At 37.5% G+C, this 18,622-nt stretch overlaps 1 protein-coding gene across 10 annotated transcripts in view; it reads left to right on the top strand.

Moving 5' to 3' along the window:
- Nucleotides 1-18,622, top strand: part of DOP1A (DOP1 leucine zipper like protein A) — a 114,172-nt gene that overhangs the window by 57,486 nt on the left and 38,064 nt on the right. For 7 of the 10 annotated variants that reach the window (XM_057527571.1, XM_057527575.1, XM_057527572.1 and 4 more), the window contains 6 exons: nt 406-520; nt 894-923; nt 1,235-1,468; nt 14,026-14,647; nt 15,955-16,229; nt 17,326-17,478. In XM_057527571.1, coding sequence (XP_057383554.1) covers nt 406-520; nt 894-923; nt 1,235-1,468; nt 14,026-14,647; nt 15,955-16,229; nt 17,326-17,478 — 1,429 coding nt within the window. The remainder of the gene's footprint in view (nt 1-405; nt 521-893; nt 924-1,234; nt 1,469-14,025; nt 14,648-15,954; nt 16,230-17,325; nt 17,479-18,622) is intronic. The other 3 variants (XM_057527576.1, XM_057527573.1, XM_057527580.1) reach the window with 1 other exon arrangement.

Here is an 18,622-nt window from a genome sequence, read left to right as displayed (position 1 = left end):
GGATGTGAGAGAATGAGGCTGGGAGGGGGTGCCTATCCAGGGGGACAGGCTGGTATGAACAAAGGCCCTGAGGTTAGAAATCAAGCAGCAAATAGTCCATTTTAACTAGAAGATGACATCTGTAGTGGGAGAAATAGGAAATAAGTCCCAAATAGAGAGAACCAACCAGAACACTTGGAAGTTCAGGATGGGTGTCATAGGGAGAGGTTCAGCGTAGGAATCTTGCTTTGGGAATTTTCCGTGTAGAGATACAGTAGTGTCCTAGGGGAAAGGGAACATACTTCATCACAAGAAGTTAACCGTGTGCATCCCAATGTTGACATGACTCATTTAAAAAACTGATGTCATCACATGTATTCACATCACTTGATAGGATACTTGATAAAGTGAATTTTGTCCTTTTAGGAGGACACTGCATGCCAGACTTCAGATTGGGCCTGGAGATATTAACGACTCATCTGAGTTACAGCTGACCAATTTCTGCTTACTGGTGGATTTTTTGTTGGATATAGTTTCTTTGGTAAGATCACCTTGGTGAAAAAATATTGAGGAAATGTAATAACATAGTTCAAATATTTCATTTTGGAAATAGACCTCATCTTCAAATAAATATCATTTTTAAAATTAAATTGATTTTTCCCCCTTTTGGCATAGCATTTTAAATAAAATTTTTGAAGTGTTTTGTCCTCTGACATACATTATATATAATACATATACAATTCTTATATAATACATGGAATATACTTCATAATTGCATGTTATTGAAGTCTTACATGTTTAGTATATAATAGTCTAATGCTGCATTTGTATTCATTAATGATTCTATTAAATGAAGACTGTTGGAAATCTTTTCCCCTTTTCTCTCCTCAATTCTTTGCTTTCTCATGTTGAAGCCCACTAGAAGTATGAGGGTGCTGTGTCAGGTATGACATTCAGCCTGTTTTGTTTCTAACTGATTGTATTCACTTTTGTTATGTTATAATTTCAGTAATGTAACAGATAAAACTGGGGTTCTTTTATAGTACATGCTTCGAAGTACTTAAATTGAGAATTTGGGAATAGAAATTTTACGTCATTAATAATAAATGACCATACAATGTTAATTAAGAGCATGGTACATATAAAATGAGTAAAATTATTTCTTTTTCTTATATATTAATAAATTAAAAATTAAATAACATAACTTTGGAGTTATACACTGTATAAACTTTTGTCACTTGGCTTTTATTTTCAGGAGACTTATATTGAAATCCAGACAGAACACTTGCCCCAGTTGCTGCTCAGGATGATATCTGCCCTGACAAGCCACCTCCAGACATTGCACTTGACTGAACTCACAGATTCTCTCAGGCTCTGCTCAAAGATCCTTAGCAAGGTTCAACCTCCTCTGTTATCTGCCAGCACTGGAGGTGTGTTGCAGTTTCCAAGTGGGCAGAACAACTCAGTCAAAGAGTGGGAAGACAAAAAGGTAACGTTTTGCTGTTATTTTTGATACTAGACCAATTATATTTCTTCAAGGCAGAACAGTTTCTAACTAAAATCACGTAACACATACTCATTTAAATATTCATCAGTCTTTCCTAGTTCCCAGTGTTGTGGCAGTAGACCGTCTTGTAGGCTTTTTTTGGGCTCTAGTGCAATTTAACTGTCTATATCCACACTTTCCAAAAGAAATGTAACACAAGCAACATATATAATTTAAAATTTTCTGGTGGCTACAGTAAAAATAAATAAATAAATAAATGAAACAGGTGAAAATAATCTTAATTGTATTTTTACTTGGCCCATTAGAGCTAATAATATATTACCGTTTCAACATGTAATCAATATAAAACTGATGTAACATAAAAAATACTAGTCAGATATTTTACATTCTTTTTTGTACTGTCTTCAAAATTCCACTGTGTATTTTATGCTTACAGCACATTCAAATACTAAATTTTTATTAGAAGTACTTAATCTATACTTAATTTCGTAAAATTTACATTTGAAAAATTAAATTCACATGCCTAGGTTGATCGAAACATGCTTAAAAGTTTTCTCGGAACTAAATTAAGGATCACTTTTAAAATTTTAATTAAAATTAATTGCATTAAAAAATTTAGTTTCTTTGTCAGATCAGCCACATTTCAAGAGCTCAATAGCCACATGTTGCTAGTAACTATCCTATTAAACAGCAGGTTTATAATCCAAACTTTATTGGTCCTTTTCATATATATACACTAAATTTTTGACATGTTCTTCTTGAAATCCAGAATCTTTTTGCTCTCCTCAGTCTTCCAGATTCTTAATGCTTACTTTATGATGTTGAACAGAATTGTAACACAGTTGACCCTTGAGCAACACAGGTCTGAACTGAGTGGGTCCACTTATATGTGGATTTTTTTTTCAATAAATATATTGGAAAATTGTTTGGAGATTTGTGACAATTTGAAAAAACTCTCAGACAAACCGCATAGCCTAGAAAAATCACAAAAATTAAGAAAAAGTTAGGTATGTCATGAATGCATAAAATATACATAGATATACATATAACATACAAAATATGTTTTAATATATTATTTATGTTATCAGTAAGGCTTCCAGACAACAGTAAGCTTTTAGAAGTTAAGTTTTGGTGGTATCAAAAGTTACATGTGCATTTTTGACTGTATAGGGGTTCGGTACCTCTAACCCCTGCATTGCTCAGGGTCAACTATAATTTGAATGTCTGGCACTAGTAACATATTTAAACACCTATGAAATGGGTGTGGAAAAATCAGCAATTTAAAAGCTTTCAGGTTTATAATATTACATGTACTTTTTAGTAAATAGTAATGAAAACATTCACGGGATCACGTAATTCCGTTGAATTTAGGCACAGGGGCACTATGTCAAAAAAAAGATTTAAAAATTTCTAGCATATAAGGTCATTACCTAAATCCTGTGGTTGTGTAGTTGCCCTTACTTTTTTTTCAGTTGCTTTTTAATTTTGTCAGCCAGGCAAAATACATTATCAGGATGATCTCATACAGCCTTGTCCATCAAGTCTTAACCCTAGAACTTTTTTCTTGGACCTTCTAAATATTATTGCTTTTCATGTATGAAATGAACATTACCCTCAAACAATTTAAATATATCCCAGGATTATCCCACATAAACTAAAACTAGTCTGTCTTATTTTCCTTCCTACCTGCTTATTATTTATATGTGAGAGATATTGATTCTGTTGTTGGACAGTTCATTTTGTTGTGCTGTTTTTCCTTAATTTATGCCTGTAGGATCTTCTTAGGAATAAATCTAAAATAGATATTAGCTGTTATTGGTTTGGTTTTTATTTGAATGAGATTAGTGAAAGCAGGGGAGGGACCTTAGCAGTCTCTCAATAGCATATTCAAATATGTGAATATTCACTATGTAGAAAACATCTGGAGGCACTTTATTGGTGGTTACAGGTAAAGTAAATGGGAACACCCATTCATATTAAATGAAAGACAATTAAATAATATACTTTTTTAATATAATGGTTGATTAACCTTAGATATGCTTCCCCCCCCCCCCACCCTTTGGTCTTCCTGCCTGTTCCCAGGGTTTCTACGTTCTTTTCTATTTTTTTGCTGAAGCACAATGGTATTATCTTCACTGAGATGTCTAATATTGATCATATTTGAAAGCTGAGAGTATTTTCAGTGTTCCTTTTTTTGAAATTGTAATTGAAGGAATGATTCTTTTGAAAATTATAAATCTAATTTTTTTCTCCATGCACTTAGTACATTTTTGTAAAATCAGTGTATTGGATCTCTATACCCAAATGTAATTCCTTTCTATTTTCAGAAAGATATTTTACTATAAAATAATCTGAACTATAGTTATGTAATATAGACCATACAACTAAGTGTTATAAATGTATGCAGGTGTAACTGAATTTATAGCACAGCACGAATTCTATTAATGTAATATCATCCATTGTTTTATAATCCTTATATGAGAAAGATTAATACAGAAATAATAATAAGCTAATGACAATTTTACCATTTAAATAAGACTTATTTTTTTAAAATGTATTAATTTCAAAGGAGAAAAATTGACAAGTTCAGTTCTGTTGCCTCTAAACTTTGGCATTGTAATGTGAAAAGTTCTCATGCTGTTATAGAGACAGTGATCTGTGGTGAAAGGAGGACGAAGTTTAGAATCATCTAATCTGAGCTCTTCTACCTACCAAGTTTATTTGCTATGACCTTGGGCGAGTTTTGTTTTGAACTTCCCTGAGCCTCAGTTTTCTTACCTTTGAAACGGAGAAAACAACCTCTCTTTGTTCAGCACCCACTCTATGTATCCAGTGGTGAACTAGGCACACCTAGGTGAACTCTGCCCTTCCTGACCCTTTCTTTCTGCTTGGGAGACATATATTAAACAAATAATTGCATATTTAATTATAGTTGTGATAAATGTATGAAGGAAAGAATGGAGTGGTAGGAATGTGGGAAAGGGGTGATCAGACCTAGACTGGGGGCCACGAAAGGCTTTCTTGAGGACGGATTGTTTGAGTGAAGCTCTAGAGGAATCCGGGCGGGTGAGGTAGGAAGAAGAGAGCCCTTGACAGAGGAAGGAGCATTTGCACAGACTCTTAGGCAGAAAGGAGCGCTGTGCAGACAGGGAGGGGAGATGCTGCTGTTGAGGTAGGCAGGGGCCGAGTCTTACGGAGCCTTTTCGCTGAACTAAGGCTTTTGTTCTTGATCTTCAGAGTGATGGGAAGACACCGAAGGGAAAAAAGCAAGTGACATAATCAGATTTGTGTATTCGAAAAATTAGTCCGAGGGAGGGGATATGGGGATATAAGTATACGTATAGCTGATTCACTTTGTTATACAGCAACAACTAACACAACAATGTAAAGCAATTATACTCCAATGAAGATGTTCAAAAAAAAAAAAAAAGAAAAGAAAAATTACCCTGGCTGCAGTGTGGAGTATGGATCTGAGAAACAGAAATGGATGTGGGGAGACCCGCAGTAGTACAGATGAGAGATGGTGGTAACATGTACTTACAAGATGGGGGAGTAAAGACAGAAATGGATGGATTCGCCACGTACTGAGGAGGAAAAATCAATAAGCTGTAGTAATGGATTGGTAGGGTAATGAGCGATCACTAACATTTATTGAAGGTTTACTAAGTGGCAGGTTCTACACTGTCTTACTTAATCCTCATTGCAACTGTAAAATGTGGGAATTTGCCATCTCAATTACATAGATTAGGAGGTTTGGAGAGGTTCAGTAACTTGCCAAGGTTCGGAGAGGTTCAATGACTTGCCAAGTGGGAAAGTGGCAGACTCTTAGCTGACTCATGGCCAGCACCCTTGACCACTGTACTGGAATGGATGTAAGGAAAGTGTGTAGGAGAGGTGGAGAACGTACTAAGAATCGCCCCTAGATTTCTGCCTTCCTGTGTTGATGAATGGTGGTGTCATTCACTGAGGCAGAGAACACCAGGTGAGGCCCAGCTTTGTAGCATCAGAACATTTAGTGTGTATATCTTCATTGATCTTCCATAAGATCACTTTTTAGTGATCTTATTCAACTTCAGATTATGCTCTGGCACAATCACCCAAGGAGTTTGTGATATGCATAGCTTTTGTTTACTTAAACTAAGCCAGAAAATATGCTTGATGATTGTACTCATCCTATCTTTATAGAGAGGGAACAGTTAATCATTATTATTAATAATGATGAAGTTATTCTACTTCAGTAGCTGGTTCATTTTTTGTTTATACTGTAATTGTCTCTTCTCCTCTAGATTATAAACAGTTCCTTTTGTTCCAAATATCTAATGTGGGAAATAATGTCGGTTCAGTAACTGCTTGTTGAAAGAATGTAAGCTTAATAGCAAACACTTAAATAGTACTTTACATATTTCAGACAGAAATTTCACTTCATATGGTCCCAAATAGAAGACTTACTAGATTTTATTTCTAGTTTTTGTTTTTGTTTTTGTTTTAACATCTTTATTGGATTATCATTACTTTACAATGGTGTGTTAGTTTCTGCTGTAAAGCAGAGTGAATCAGCTATACATATACATGTATCCACATTTCTCCTCGCTCTTGCGTCTCCCTCCCACCGTCCCTATCCCACCCCCCTAGGTGGACACAAAGCACCGAGCTGATCTCCCTGTGCCTTGCGGCTGCTTCCCACTAGCTATCTGTTTTACATTTGGTAGTGTATATATGTCAGTGCTACTCTCTCACTTCGTCCCAGCTTACCCTTCCCCCTCCCTGTGTCCTCAAGTCCATTCTCTACGTCTGTGTCTTTATTCCTGTCCTGCCCCTAGGTTCTTCAGAACCAGTTTTGTTTTGTTTTTTTTTTAGATTCCATATATATGTGTTAGCATACGGTATTTGTTTTTCTTTCTGACTTACTTCACTCCGTATGACAGACTCTAGGTCCATCCACCTCACTACAAATAACTCAATTTCGTTTCTTTTTATGGCTGAGTAATATTCCATTGTATATATGTGCCACATCTTCTTTATCCATTCATCTGTCGATGGACACTTAGGTTGCTTCCATGTCCTGGTTATTGTAAATAGTGCTGCAATGAACAATGTGGTACATGACTCTTTTTGAATTATGGTTTTCTCAGGCTATATGCCCAGTAATGGGACTGCTGGGTCATATGGTAGTTCTATTTTTAGTTTTTTAAGGAACCTCCATACTGTTCTCCATAGTGGATGTATCAATTTACATTCCCACCAATAGTGCAAGAGGGTTCCCTTTTCTCTACACCCTCTCCAGCATGTACTGTTTGTACATTTTTTGATGATGGCCATTCTGAGTGGTGTTGAGGTGATACCTCATTGTGGTTTTGATTTGCATTTCTCTAATGATTAGTGATGTTGAGCATCCTTTCATGTGTTTGTTGGCAATCTGTGTAGCTTCTTTGGAGAAATGTCTCTTTAGGTCTTCTGCCCATTTTTGGATTGGGTTGTTTGTTTTTTTGATATTGAGCTGCATGAGCTGCTTGTATATTTTGGAGATTAATCCTTTGTCCGTTGATTCGTTTGCAAATATTTTCTACCATTCTGAGGGTTGTCTTTTCGTCTTGTTTATGGTTTCCTTTGCTGTGCAAAAGCTTTTAAATTTCATTAGGTCCCATTTGTTTATTTTTGTTTTTATTTCCATTCCTCTAGGAGGTGGGTCAAAAAGGATCTTGCTGTGATTTATGTCATAGAGTGTTCTGCCTATGTTTTCCTCTAAGACTTTTATAGTGTCTGGCCTTACATTTAGGTCTTTAATCGATTTTGAGTTTATTTTTGTGTATGGTGTTAGGGAGTGTTCTAATTTCATTCTTTTACATGTAGCTGTCCAGTTTTCCCAGCACCACTTATTGAAGAGGCTGTCTTTTCTCCATTGTATATTCTTGCCTCCTTTATCAAAGATAAGGTGACTATACGTGCGCGGGTTTATCTCTGTGCTTTCTATCCCGTTCCATTGATCTATATTTCTGTTTTTGTGCCAGTAGTATATTGTCTTGATTACTGTAGCTTCATAGTCTGAAGTCCAGGAGCCTGATTCCTCCAGCTCTGTTTTTCTTTCTCAAGATTGCTTTGGCTATTCAGGGTCTTTTGTGTTTCCATACAAATTGTGAAATTTTTTGTTCTAGTTCTGTGAAAAATGCCATTGGTAGTTTGATAGGGATTACATTGAATCTGTAGATTGCTTTGGGTAGTATAGTCATTTTCACAATGTTGATTCTTCTAATCCAAGACCATGGTATATCTCTCCATCTGTTTGTATCTTTAATTTCTTTCATCAGTGTCTTATAGTTTTCTGCTTATGAGTCTTTTCTCTCCTTAGGTAGGTTTGTTCCTAGGTATTTTATTCTTTTTGTTGCAATGGTAAATGGGAGTGTTTCCATAATTTCTCTTTCAGATTTTTCATCATTAGTGTATAGGAATGCAAGAGATTTCTGTGCATTAATTTTGTATCCTGCTACCTTACCAGATTCATTGATTAGCTCTAGTAGTTTTCTGGTAGCATCTTTAGGATTCTCCACGTATACTATCATGTCATCTGCAAATTGTGACAGTTTTACTTCTTCTTTTCTGATTTGGATTCCTTTTATTTCCTTTTTGGCTCTCATTGCTGTGGCTAAAACTTCCAAAACTATGTTGAATACTAGTGGTGAGAGTGGGCAACCTTGTCTTGTTCCTAATCTTAGTGGAAATGGTTTCAGTTTTTCACCATTGAGAACAGTGTTGGCTATGGGTTTGTCATATATGGCCTTTATTATGTTGAGGTAAGTTCCCTCTATGCCTATTTTCTGGAGGGTTTTTATCATAAATGGGTGTTGAATTTTTTCAAAAGCTTTCTCTGCATCTGTTGAGATTATCATATGGTTTTTCTCCTTCATTTTGTTAATATGGTGTATCACGTTGATTGATTTGTGTATATTGAAGAATCCTTGCATTCCTGGGATAAACCCCACTTGATCATGGTGTATGATCCTTTTAATATGCTGTTGCATTCTGTTTGCTAGTATTTTGTTGGATTTTTGCATCTGTGTTCATCAGTGATATTGGCCTGTAGTTTTCTTTCTTTGTGACATCTTTGTCTGGTTTTGGTATCAGGGTGATGGTGGCCTCGTAGAATGAGTTTGGGGGTGTTCCGCTCTCTGCTATATTTTGGAAGAGTTTGAGAAGGATAGGTGTTAGCTCTTCTGTAAATGTTTGATAGAATTCGCCTGTGAAGCCATCTGGTCCTGGGCTTTTGTTTGTTGGAAGATTTTTAATAACAGTCTCAATTTCAGTACTTGTGATTGGTCTGTTTATATTTTTTATTTCTTCCTGGTTCAGTCTCGGAAGGTTGTGCTTTTCTAAGAATTTGTCCATTTCTTCCAGGTTGTCCATTTTATTGGCATATAGTTGCTTGTGGTAATCTCTCATGATCCTTTGTATTTCTGCAGTGTCATTTGTTACTTCTTCACTTCTCCGTTTTCATTTCTAATTCTGTTGATTTGAATCTTCTCCCTTTTTTTCTTGATGAGTCTGGCTAATGGTTTATCAGTTTTGTTTATCTTCTCAAAGAACCAACTTTTAGTTTTATTGATCTTTGCTATAGTTTCCATCATTTCTTTTTCATTTATTTCTGATCTGATCTTTATGATTTCTTTCCTTCTACTAACTTTGGGGGGTTTTTGTTCTTCTTTCTCTGATTGCTTTAGGTGTAAGGTTAAGTTGTTTATTTGAGATGTTTCTTGTTTCTTAAGGTAGGATTGTATTGCTATAAACTTCCCTCTTAGAACTACTTTTGCTGCATCCCGTAGGTTTGGAGTCATAGTGTTTTCATTGTCATTTGTTTCTAGGTATTTTTTGATTTCCTCTTTGATTTCTTCAGTGATCTCTTGGTTATTTAGTAGCATATTGTTTAGCCTCCATGTGTTTGTATTTTTTACAGATTTTTTCTGTAATTGATACGTAGTCTCATAGCGTTGTGGTCAGAAAAGATACTTGATACGATTTCAACTTTCTTAAATTTACCAAGGCTTGATTCGTGACCCAAGATATGATCTATCCTGGAGAATGTTCCATGAGCACTTGAGAAGAAATTGTATTCTGTTGTTTTTGAATGGAATGTCCTATAAATATCAATTAAGTCCATCTTGTTTAATGCATCATTTAAAGCTTGTGTTTCCTTATTTATTTTCATTTTGGATGATCTGTCCATTGGTGAAAGTGGGGTGTTAAAGTCCCCTACTATGACTGTGTAACTGTCAATTTCCCCTTTTATGGCTGTTAGCATTTGCCTTATGTATTGAGGTGCTCCTATGTTGGGTGCATAAATATTTACAATTGTTATATCTTCTTCTAGGATTGATCCCTTGATCATTATGTAGTGTCCTTCTTTATCTTTTGTAATAGTCTTTATTTTAAAGTCTACTTTATCTGATATGAGTATAGCTACTCCAGCTTTCTTTTGATTTCCATTTGCATGGAATATCTTTTTCCATCCCCTCACTTTCAGTCTGTATGTGTCCCTAGGTCTGAAGTGGGTCTCTTGTAGACAGCATATATACGGGTCTTGTTTTTGTATGGATTCAGCCAGTCTATGTCTTTTAGTTGGAGCATTTAATCCATTTACATTTAAGGTAATTTTCGATATGTATGTTCCTATTACCATTTTCTTAATTGTTTTGAGTTTGTTATTGTAGGTCTTTTCCTTCTCTTGTGTTTCCTGCCTAGAGAGGTTCCTTTAACATTTGTTGTGAAGCTTGTTTGCTGGTGCTGAATTCTCTTAGCTTTTGCTTGTCTGTAAAGGTTTTAATTTCTCCATCGAATCTGAATGAGATCCTTGCTGGGTAGAGTAATCTTGGTTGTAGGTTTTTCCCTTCCATCACTTTAAATATGTCATGTCCCTCCCTTCTGGCTTGCAGAGTTTCTGCTGAAAGATCAGCTGTTAACCTTATGGGGATTCCCTTCTGTGTTGTTGCTTTTCCCTTGCTGCTTTTAATATTTTTTCTTTGTATTTAATTTTTGATAGTTTGATTAATATGTGTCTTGGCGTGTTTCTCCTTGGATTTATCCTGTATGGGACTCTCTGCGCTTCCTGGACTTGGTTGACTATTTCCTTTCCCATATTAGGGAAGTTTTCAACTATAATCTCTTCAAATATTTTCTCAGTCCCTTTCTTTTTCTCTTCTTCTTCAGGGATCCCTGTAACTTGAATGTTGGTGTGTTTAATGTTGTGCCAGGGGTCTCTGAGACTGTCCTCAATTCTTTTCATTCTTTTTTCTTTATTCTGCTCTGCGGTAGTTATTTCCACTATTTTATCTGCCAGGTCACTTATCCGTCCTTCTGCCCCAGTTATTCTGCTATTGATTCCTTCTAGAGAATTTTAAATTTCATTTATTGTGTTGTTCATCATTGTTTGTTTGCTCTTTAGTTCTTCTAGGTCCTTGTTAAACGCTTCTTGTATTTTCTCCATTCTGTTTCCAAGATTTTGGATCATCTTTACTATCATTACTGTGAATTCTTTTTCAGGTAGACTGCCTATTTCCTCTTCATTTGTTTGGTCTGGTGGGTTTTTACCTTGCTCCTTCATCTGCTGTTTATTTCTCTGTCTTCTTATTTTGCTTCACTTACTGTGTTTGGGGTCTCCTTTTCGCAGGCTGCAGGTTCATAGTTCCCTTTTTTTTTTGGTATCTACCCCCAATGGGTAGGGTTGGTTCTGTGGGTTGTGTAGGCTTCCTGGTGGAGGGGACTGGTGCCTGTGTTCTGGTGGATGAGGCTGGATCTTGTCTTTCTGGTGGGCAGGACCGCGTCCGGTGGTGTGTTTTGGGGTGTCTGTGACCTTATTATGATTTTAGGCAGCCTCTCTGCTAATGGGTGGGGTTGGGTTCCTGTCTTGCTAGTTGTTTGGCGTGGGGTGTCCAGCACTGGAGCTTGCTGGTCATTGTGTGGAGCTGGGTCTTAGTGTTGAGATGGTGATCTGTGGGAGAGCTTTCGCTGTTTAATATTATGTGAGGGCCGGAGGTCTCTGGTGGACCAACGTCCTGAACTCAGCTCTCCCACCTCAGAGGCTCAGGCCTGACACTCGGTCAGAGCGCTAAGACCCTGTCAGCCACTCAGCTCAGAAGAAAAGGGAGAAAGAAAAGAAAGAAAGAAAGAAAAAAATAATAAAATAAAATAAAGTTATTAAAATAAAAAAAATTTTTTTAATAAAAATATAAAAAAGTAATTTAAAAAAAAGGAAAAAAGAAGAGAGCAACCAAACCAAAAAACAAATCCACCAATGATAACAAGCGCTAAGAACTATACTAAAAAAAAAAAAAAAAAAAAAAAAAAAACAAGAAAATACGGACAGACAGAACCCTAGGACAAATGGTAAAAGCAAATCTGTACAGACAAAATCACATAAAGAAGCATACACATACACACTAACAAAAAGAGAAAAAAATATATATATATTTTAAAAAAGGGGGCTTCCCTGGTGGCACAGTGGTTGAGAATCTGCCTGCCAATGCAGGGGACACGGGTTCGAGCCCTGGTCTGGGAAGATCCCACATTTCATGGAGCAACTAGACCCATGAGCCACATGTACTGAGCCTGCACGTCTGGAGCCCGTGCTCCCAACAAGAGCGGCTGTGATAGTGAGAGGCCCGCGTACCGCGATGAAGAGTGGCCCCCGCTCACCGCAACTAGAGAAAGCCCTCGCACAGAAACGAAGACCCAACACAGCCAAAAATAAATTAATTAATTAATTAATTTTAAAAAAGAAAGGAAAAGAGCAACTAAATCAATAAATCTACCAATGATAATAAGCTCTAAACACTAAAATAAACATAAAACTAGAAACAAATTAGATGCAGAAAGCAAACCCCAAGTCTACAGTTGCTCCCAAAGTCCACCACCTCAATTTGGGATGATTCGTTGTCTATTCAGGTATTCCAGAGATGCAGGTACATCAGGTTGATTGTGGAGGTTTAATCCACTGCTTCTGAGGCTGCCTGGAGAGATTTCCCTTTCTCTTCTTTGTTCGCACAGCTCCCGGGATTCAGCCTTGGATTTGGCCCCGCCTCTGCGTGTAGGTCGCCTGAGGCCGTCTGTTTTTCGCTCAGACAGGACGGGGTTAAAGGAGCAGCTGATTAGGGGGCTCTGGCTCACTCAGGCCGGGGGGAGGGAGGGGTACAGATGCGGGGCAAGCCTGCGGCGGCAGAGGCCAGCATGACGTTGCACCAGCCTGAGGCATGCCGTGTGTTCTACCGGGGAAGTTGTCCCTGTATAACGGGACCCTGGCAGTGGTGCTCTGCACAGGCTCCCGGGAGGGGCGGTGTGGATAGTGACTTGTGCTGCACACAGGCTTCTTGGTGGCTGCAGTAGCAGCCTTAGCGTCTCATGCCCGTCTCTGGTGTCCGCGCTAATAGCTGCGGCTCCTGCCCGTCTCTGGAGCTCATTTAGGTGGTGCTCTGAATCCCCTCTCCTCGCGCACCCGAAACAATGGTCTCTTGCCTCTTAGGCAGTTCCAGACTTTTCCCCGGAGTCCCTCCCAGCTAGCTGTGGCGCACTAGCCCCATTCAGGCTGTGTTCAGGCCGCCAACCACAGTCCTCTCCCTGCGATCCAACTGAAGCCCGAGCCTCAGCTCCCAGCCCCGCTCGCCCCGGCGGGTGAGCAGACAAGCCTCTCGGGCTGCTGAGTGCTACTCGGCGCCGAGCCTCTGTGCGGGAATCTCTCCGCTTTGCCCTCCGCACCCCTGTTGCTGTGCTCTCCTCTGTGGCGCCGAAGCTTCCCCCCCCGCCCAGCCCCCGTCTCCACCAGTGAAGGGGCTTCCTAGTGTGTGGAAACCTTTCCTCCTTAACAGCTCCCTCCCCGAGGTGCAGGTCCCCTCCCTATTCTTTTGTCTCTGTTTTTTTCTTTTTTCTTTTGCCCTACCCAAGTACGTCGGGATTTTCTTGCCTCTTGGGAAGTCTGAGGTCTTCTGCCAGTGTTCAGTAGGTGTTCTGTAGGAGTTGTTCCACATGTAGATGTATTTCTGATGTATTTGTGGCAAGGAAGGTGATCTCCATGTCTTCTCTGCCGTTTTGAAGGTCCCCCTATTTCTAGTTTTTAAAATGTCATTTTTTTTAACCTTACATGTCTCATTCCATGCATTGTTTAGGCATTAGGAAAGTGATTTCATGAAGTAGATTGAATAAATTATTAGTAGTTTGATAACAAGGATACAGATCCTAGAGAGTTTTACATATACGTATTTTGTCCTCAAGAACTTAAGCTTAAGTTATGCATATAGCAAATAATAAATATTTATTGAATAGCTTTATATTAATATATTAATTAGAACCGTAGCAGTATTTCCTATTAGCATAGATATGTGAATCAATTGTAGAAACTCTTAAGATTCAACCAAATATATAGATTAAGTTGTGAAATGTGAATTAGGTTGTGAATAAGTCAAATCTAAAGCTGACTTCTTTCAAAATATGACTTTTTAATTTTAATTTCTAATATAATACATGTAGTTACTCAGCCTTCTCTTCTTTTTACACTCTACCAGGTATCATCAGTTTCTCTTGAAAATCCTACTGAAGTGTTTGAAGATGGAGAAAATCCACCAAGTAGTCGCTCCTCAGAGAGTGGATTCACTGAGTTCATACAGTATCAAGCAGACCGAACTGATGACATCGACAGAGAACTGAGTGAGGGACCGGAGGCAGCTGCCATCCCAATTGGTAGCACATCCTCCGAAACAGAAACGGCCTCCACTGTGGGATCTGAAGAAACTATCATCCAGCCCCCTTCCATAGTCACTCAGGGGACAGCACCCCAAAGTGGGAAGACAGCCCAAAAAACTGCAATGCAGTGCTGCTTGGAGTATGTCCAACAGTTTCTCACCAGACTTATCAACCTCTACATCATTCAGAGTAACTCTCTCTCTCAGGCTTTGGCTACAGAGCATCAAGGGGATCTTAGTCGAGAGCTAGGAGAGACTTCAGACTGGGACAGGGATTCCCATGGTGATGTAAAAGAGAGAAACATAAGTAAACAAAAAACTTCAAAAGAATACCTTTCTGCGTTCCTTGCTGCCTGTCAGCTCTTCCTGGAGTGCTCAAGCTTCCCAGTTTACATTGCTGAGGGGAACCATACCTCAGAGTTACGTTCTGAAAAATCAGAGACTGGTAAGGTCATCTCTGTTTTATTTATTTAAAAATACTTTTTATGGCATGCTTTCCCCTCCCCCTTTATTTTAAGTAACACTCAGATATTAAAACTGGGTTTTTTTTTAGCCTCTTAATTTTTAAAACTTTTATTTTATTTGCTTATTTTTTTTCACGCACACACACTGTATTTTATTTTTACAAGAGATAAATAGACTGACACCAAGCATTGTACATGGATGACCACAACAAAAGCAACAATGATTGCAATTACCAAACATGAAACACACTCATACTATGTCATAATATTGGCATTCAGTCCAGTAATCCTCCACTGTAACAGCTCCTTTGCTTTGCAGTGAAAATTGATTTGTATATTCTTTGCCTCTGAGTCCTTGTGGGATTTTTTTTTTAATTTTATTAATTCAAACAGAAAGTCACAAAAATTATACTCATCCTCATCAGTTCACTCAGTCCCATGTAATTAGTTTTTTTTTCATCTTGATCTTTTGTTAGCACTTTTATGAGTTCATCAGTTTTTCATTAGAGTTCTGAAAATGCTTATTCATTCAGTTCAGCAGTACAGTCAGTTACCAGAAACCTGTACTTGTCAGAGTCTTTTCCATGAATTTCTTGAAGATGAAACCCTTTTATAGGAACATATTTGCAAAAGCATCAGAGTACACCCAGAACTGTCTGTAAATGACAAAAGACTTAAAAATGACCACGGTTAAAGATTTGATGAAAGTTCATAATAATGCAGTTGACAAGAAAATTAGTTATTTCTGAGATATACATTTTAAAGTAATAACTAGGATTATGACTTATAACATTATACCAGAACATATAATAAAACTTTTATTTTAATTTGTAGATTTTTTTTCAATGAAATACTGTCATTATGGGGAGATTGATATGTTGGAAAATTTCCTGATTTCCTTTATTATAACTAGCATTATATGTGTTTACCTTCATTTAAATTTTTATTTATATATATATACACACACACACACACACACATAGTGCACACACATAGTGCAGTGAGTACTACATAATGTTAATTGATTAATAAACTCTTTTTAGGACAGAAAATAGATTGTATGACTTGGCATAAGAAAAATACATACTAAAAAAATTTTATGAAACTCCTGTTGCTGCTTTATTTTCTTGAAGCTCTAGTCTCAGTGAGAAACCATGGTTCTGTTCACCGAGCAAGGCCTAAAGTTACTTGGTAGAAGTGCCTTGTGTTTTGAACTTAACCTGGAAGACAGAGCGTGCGTGAGAGGTTCGGTGTGATGGACTGTGCTGGCCTCCGGCTTTTGTTTCAGACTGGGAGCACGTGCAGCCTCCGCCGTGGCTGCAGACACTGATGAACGCTTGCGGCCAAGCACGCGACTGCAGTGTGCAGGGCGCTGCCATCTCACTAGTGATGGATCTGGTAGGACTGACTCAGTCGGTGGCCGTGGTCACTGGGGAAAATGTCAGCAGTGTGGAGCCTGCACAACCCTTAAGTCCAAACCAGGGAAGAGTCGCTGTGGTTATCAGACCTCCCCTCACTCCGGGCAATCTGAGATACATAGCTGAGAAGACTGAATTTTTCAAGGTGAGCTCTAAGAAATACATTCGTGACTAAGATGATACTTGAGCTAATTTGCGTAGCAGAGATTTTAAAGAAGATAATCAGGCTTGATTAAACACCTCTTAATATCATACCATATAGGAAAAGACACCACACTCGATCAGTGCTGCTTGGCCAGTCTTCTCCCCAGTTTTGTGAGGAGAAAAAAGATAAGGATGAGGGGAGTATTAGGGTAAAGAGAAAAGTTCATTTATACAGTAAAATGTATTCCCAGATAAAGTGGTTGTGACACTTTTGCTTTTCATAGAGTGCAACCTCAGCTCTCCAAAACACCCAGAAAAAGTTTTCTGACTCTGAATTGTCTGATGATCATTTGTGATGCATAATGTCATTCAAAAAAATGCAGTCTTTGATCTCTGTCACAACAGTACATATGATATCCTCTACATAGAAAGAACATCAAGTGTATTTGACTTAAGCAGGTAGACTATTTATATATAAAAATTTTTTTTAATTTTAATGTAATTTCAAGTTACTGTGCCCCTCCAGATAGTTCCTCCTGCTAGGTTAGAGCTGGGTTCTACAATGTTGTGGTGAACCCTGATGATTGTTGCATTTTTATTAATGCTGTCATAGATCATCAAGTGCTGCGTTAACACGTGTAGCACTGAAATACATACAACCTATTTTGTACGTTTTAAGTAGTTTGCATATTTGGACTATGAATTATATTTCACTTTGCAGCATATAACTGTAAACATTAAATCGCCTTCAATGTGGGATTTATATCCTCTTAAAGATAACATATTCTAGCATCACTTCACTAAGCATCTCTAAAATAGTGAAATGGGGTCTTATCTGGACCCTGTAAAAAGTGATTACGTATCTGCTGTTTAAGATAAATATAATTAAAGGACTATCATAAGAGGTTCTAAAAGCCTGGACCAGAAAGTAAGCAGATGGAAATCTGCGCTTTTAAATCTCATTCCAGTGGCATAATGAGTATTAAGACCTTCCAGGTCTGCCAGTCAGAGGCTTGTTTGTACCTAATAGGAAATGTCTGTTAAATAAGTTTCCATTTGCAATTTTGTAACTGTGACTTTTACATCTTTTTTTATAGCATGTAGCTTTAACATTGTGGAACCAGATGGGAGATGGGACACCTCAGCACCACCAGAAGAGTGTGGAACTGTTTTATCAATTACATAACTTGGTTCCTTCTTCTAGCATCTGTGAGGATGTTATAAGTCAGCAGTTAACCCACAAAGATAAGGTAAATTCTTCTCTTCTTATCCTGTGCCCACCCTACCTCCTGCTCGCATTATACTAAAAGGTAAATTAAGGAAACTCTAGGAAAATTATTTCATCTAGTATCTGAATAAGAGATAATATTAATTCATTCAGTGATCATCAAATCTTTAAAATACATGTGTTCTATTCTTTTTAGAGGCAAGTTCTTTACACACACGTCAGTAATATGAAAAATCAAGGAACCCAGAATCAAATGCTGGGTTTATTTCTTGGTTCAGGATACCACCTGTAGGGAGTGATGATTGAAGTTGTTGGTGGTCCAAGTTCTTGAGTCGTTTAAAGATGTATTCGGTGGCCTCAGTTATGAAACTGGTGGATACATTAACTAATATATGTGAAATGACATTTATAAGCTATAGAGTGTTAGTATGTGAGATTATATTATTTGCCTTATAATAAATTTCCAAAATAAGGATTTTGTATCCTGATGTATATGAAGTGTGATACATACGTCAGTTAGAGTAAAGATGACTGAGTCATGACTGGGCCTGAGAAGAAGCTAGAACAATCATTGTGATTGACCTGTTCAGGGTAACTTAATGAAGTTTGTGGTCTTCCTGTATCTGCTCTCTAATATTAATTTTAAGAAGATTTTACTGAACAGCTTTTAGAAGTGGATTGCCCTCATTTTGAGAAGTTCTCAATGCTAGTGAGTTTGAATGGGTTATGTTCAAAAAGGCATTGTGTAGAGTAAATGCAGCATTTGGCAGGGGGACCTGGCAAATGAAGGAGTAAATGAGAGGACTGAAAAGTTTATTCCAAGAAAACAGTTAAAATTCTAATTTTAATTCAACACATTCTTTCAGAATTGTTCAGAAAATTTTAAATAGAGCCTTGTATTTCAGTGTAGTAATTTGCTTTACATTAAGTATAAATCTAGGACAAATTATATACCTGTTTACTTGTATAACATTTCATTTTAAAGAAATACTAAGCACTGAATAAAGATATTATATATCCATGAAAAACAACTATCTGTTATTACTTACTTTTTTTTACATGTTTATATTGGTTGATGTACAAACACAGGCTTCATTGAAAAAACATTTATTAGGCCCACAGAAAAAGCAGGAACTCCTCTAACCTATCACAAACAGTTTAGACAG

Source organism: Balaenoptera acutorostrata, chromosome 14 (assembly GCF_949987535.1).
Source record: "Balaenoptera acutorostrata chromosome 14, mBalAcu1.1, whole genome shotgun sequence".
NCBI lineage: Eukaryota > Metazoa > Chordata > Mammalia > Artiodactyla > Balaenopteridae > Balaenoptera > Balaenoptera acutorostrata.
This window is presented reverse-complemented; position numbering and strand designations above follow the sequence as displayed.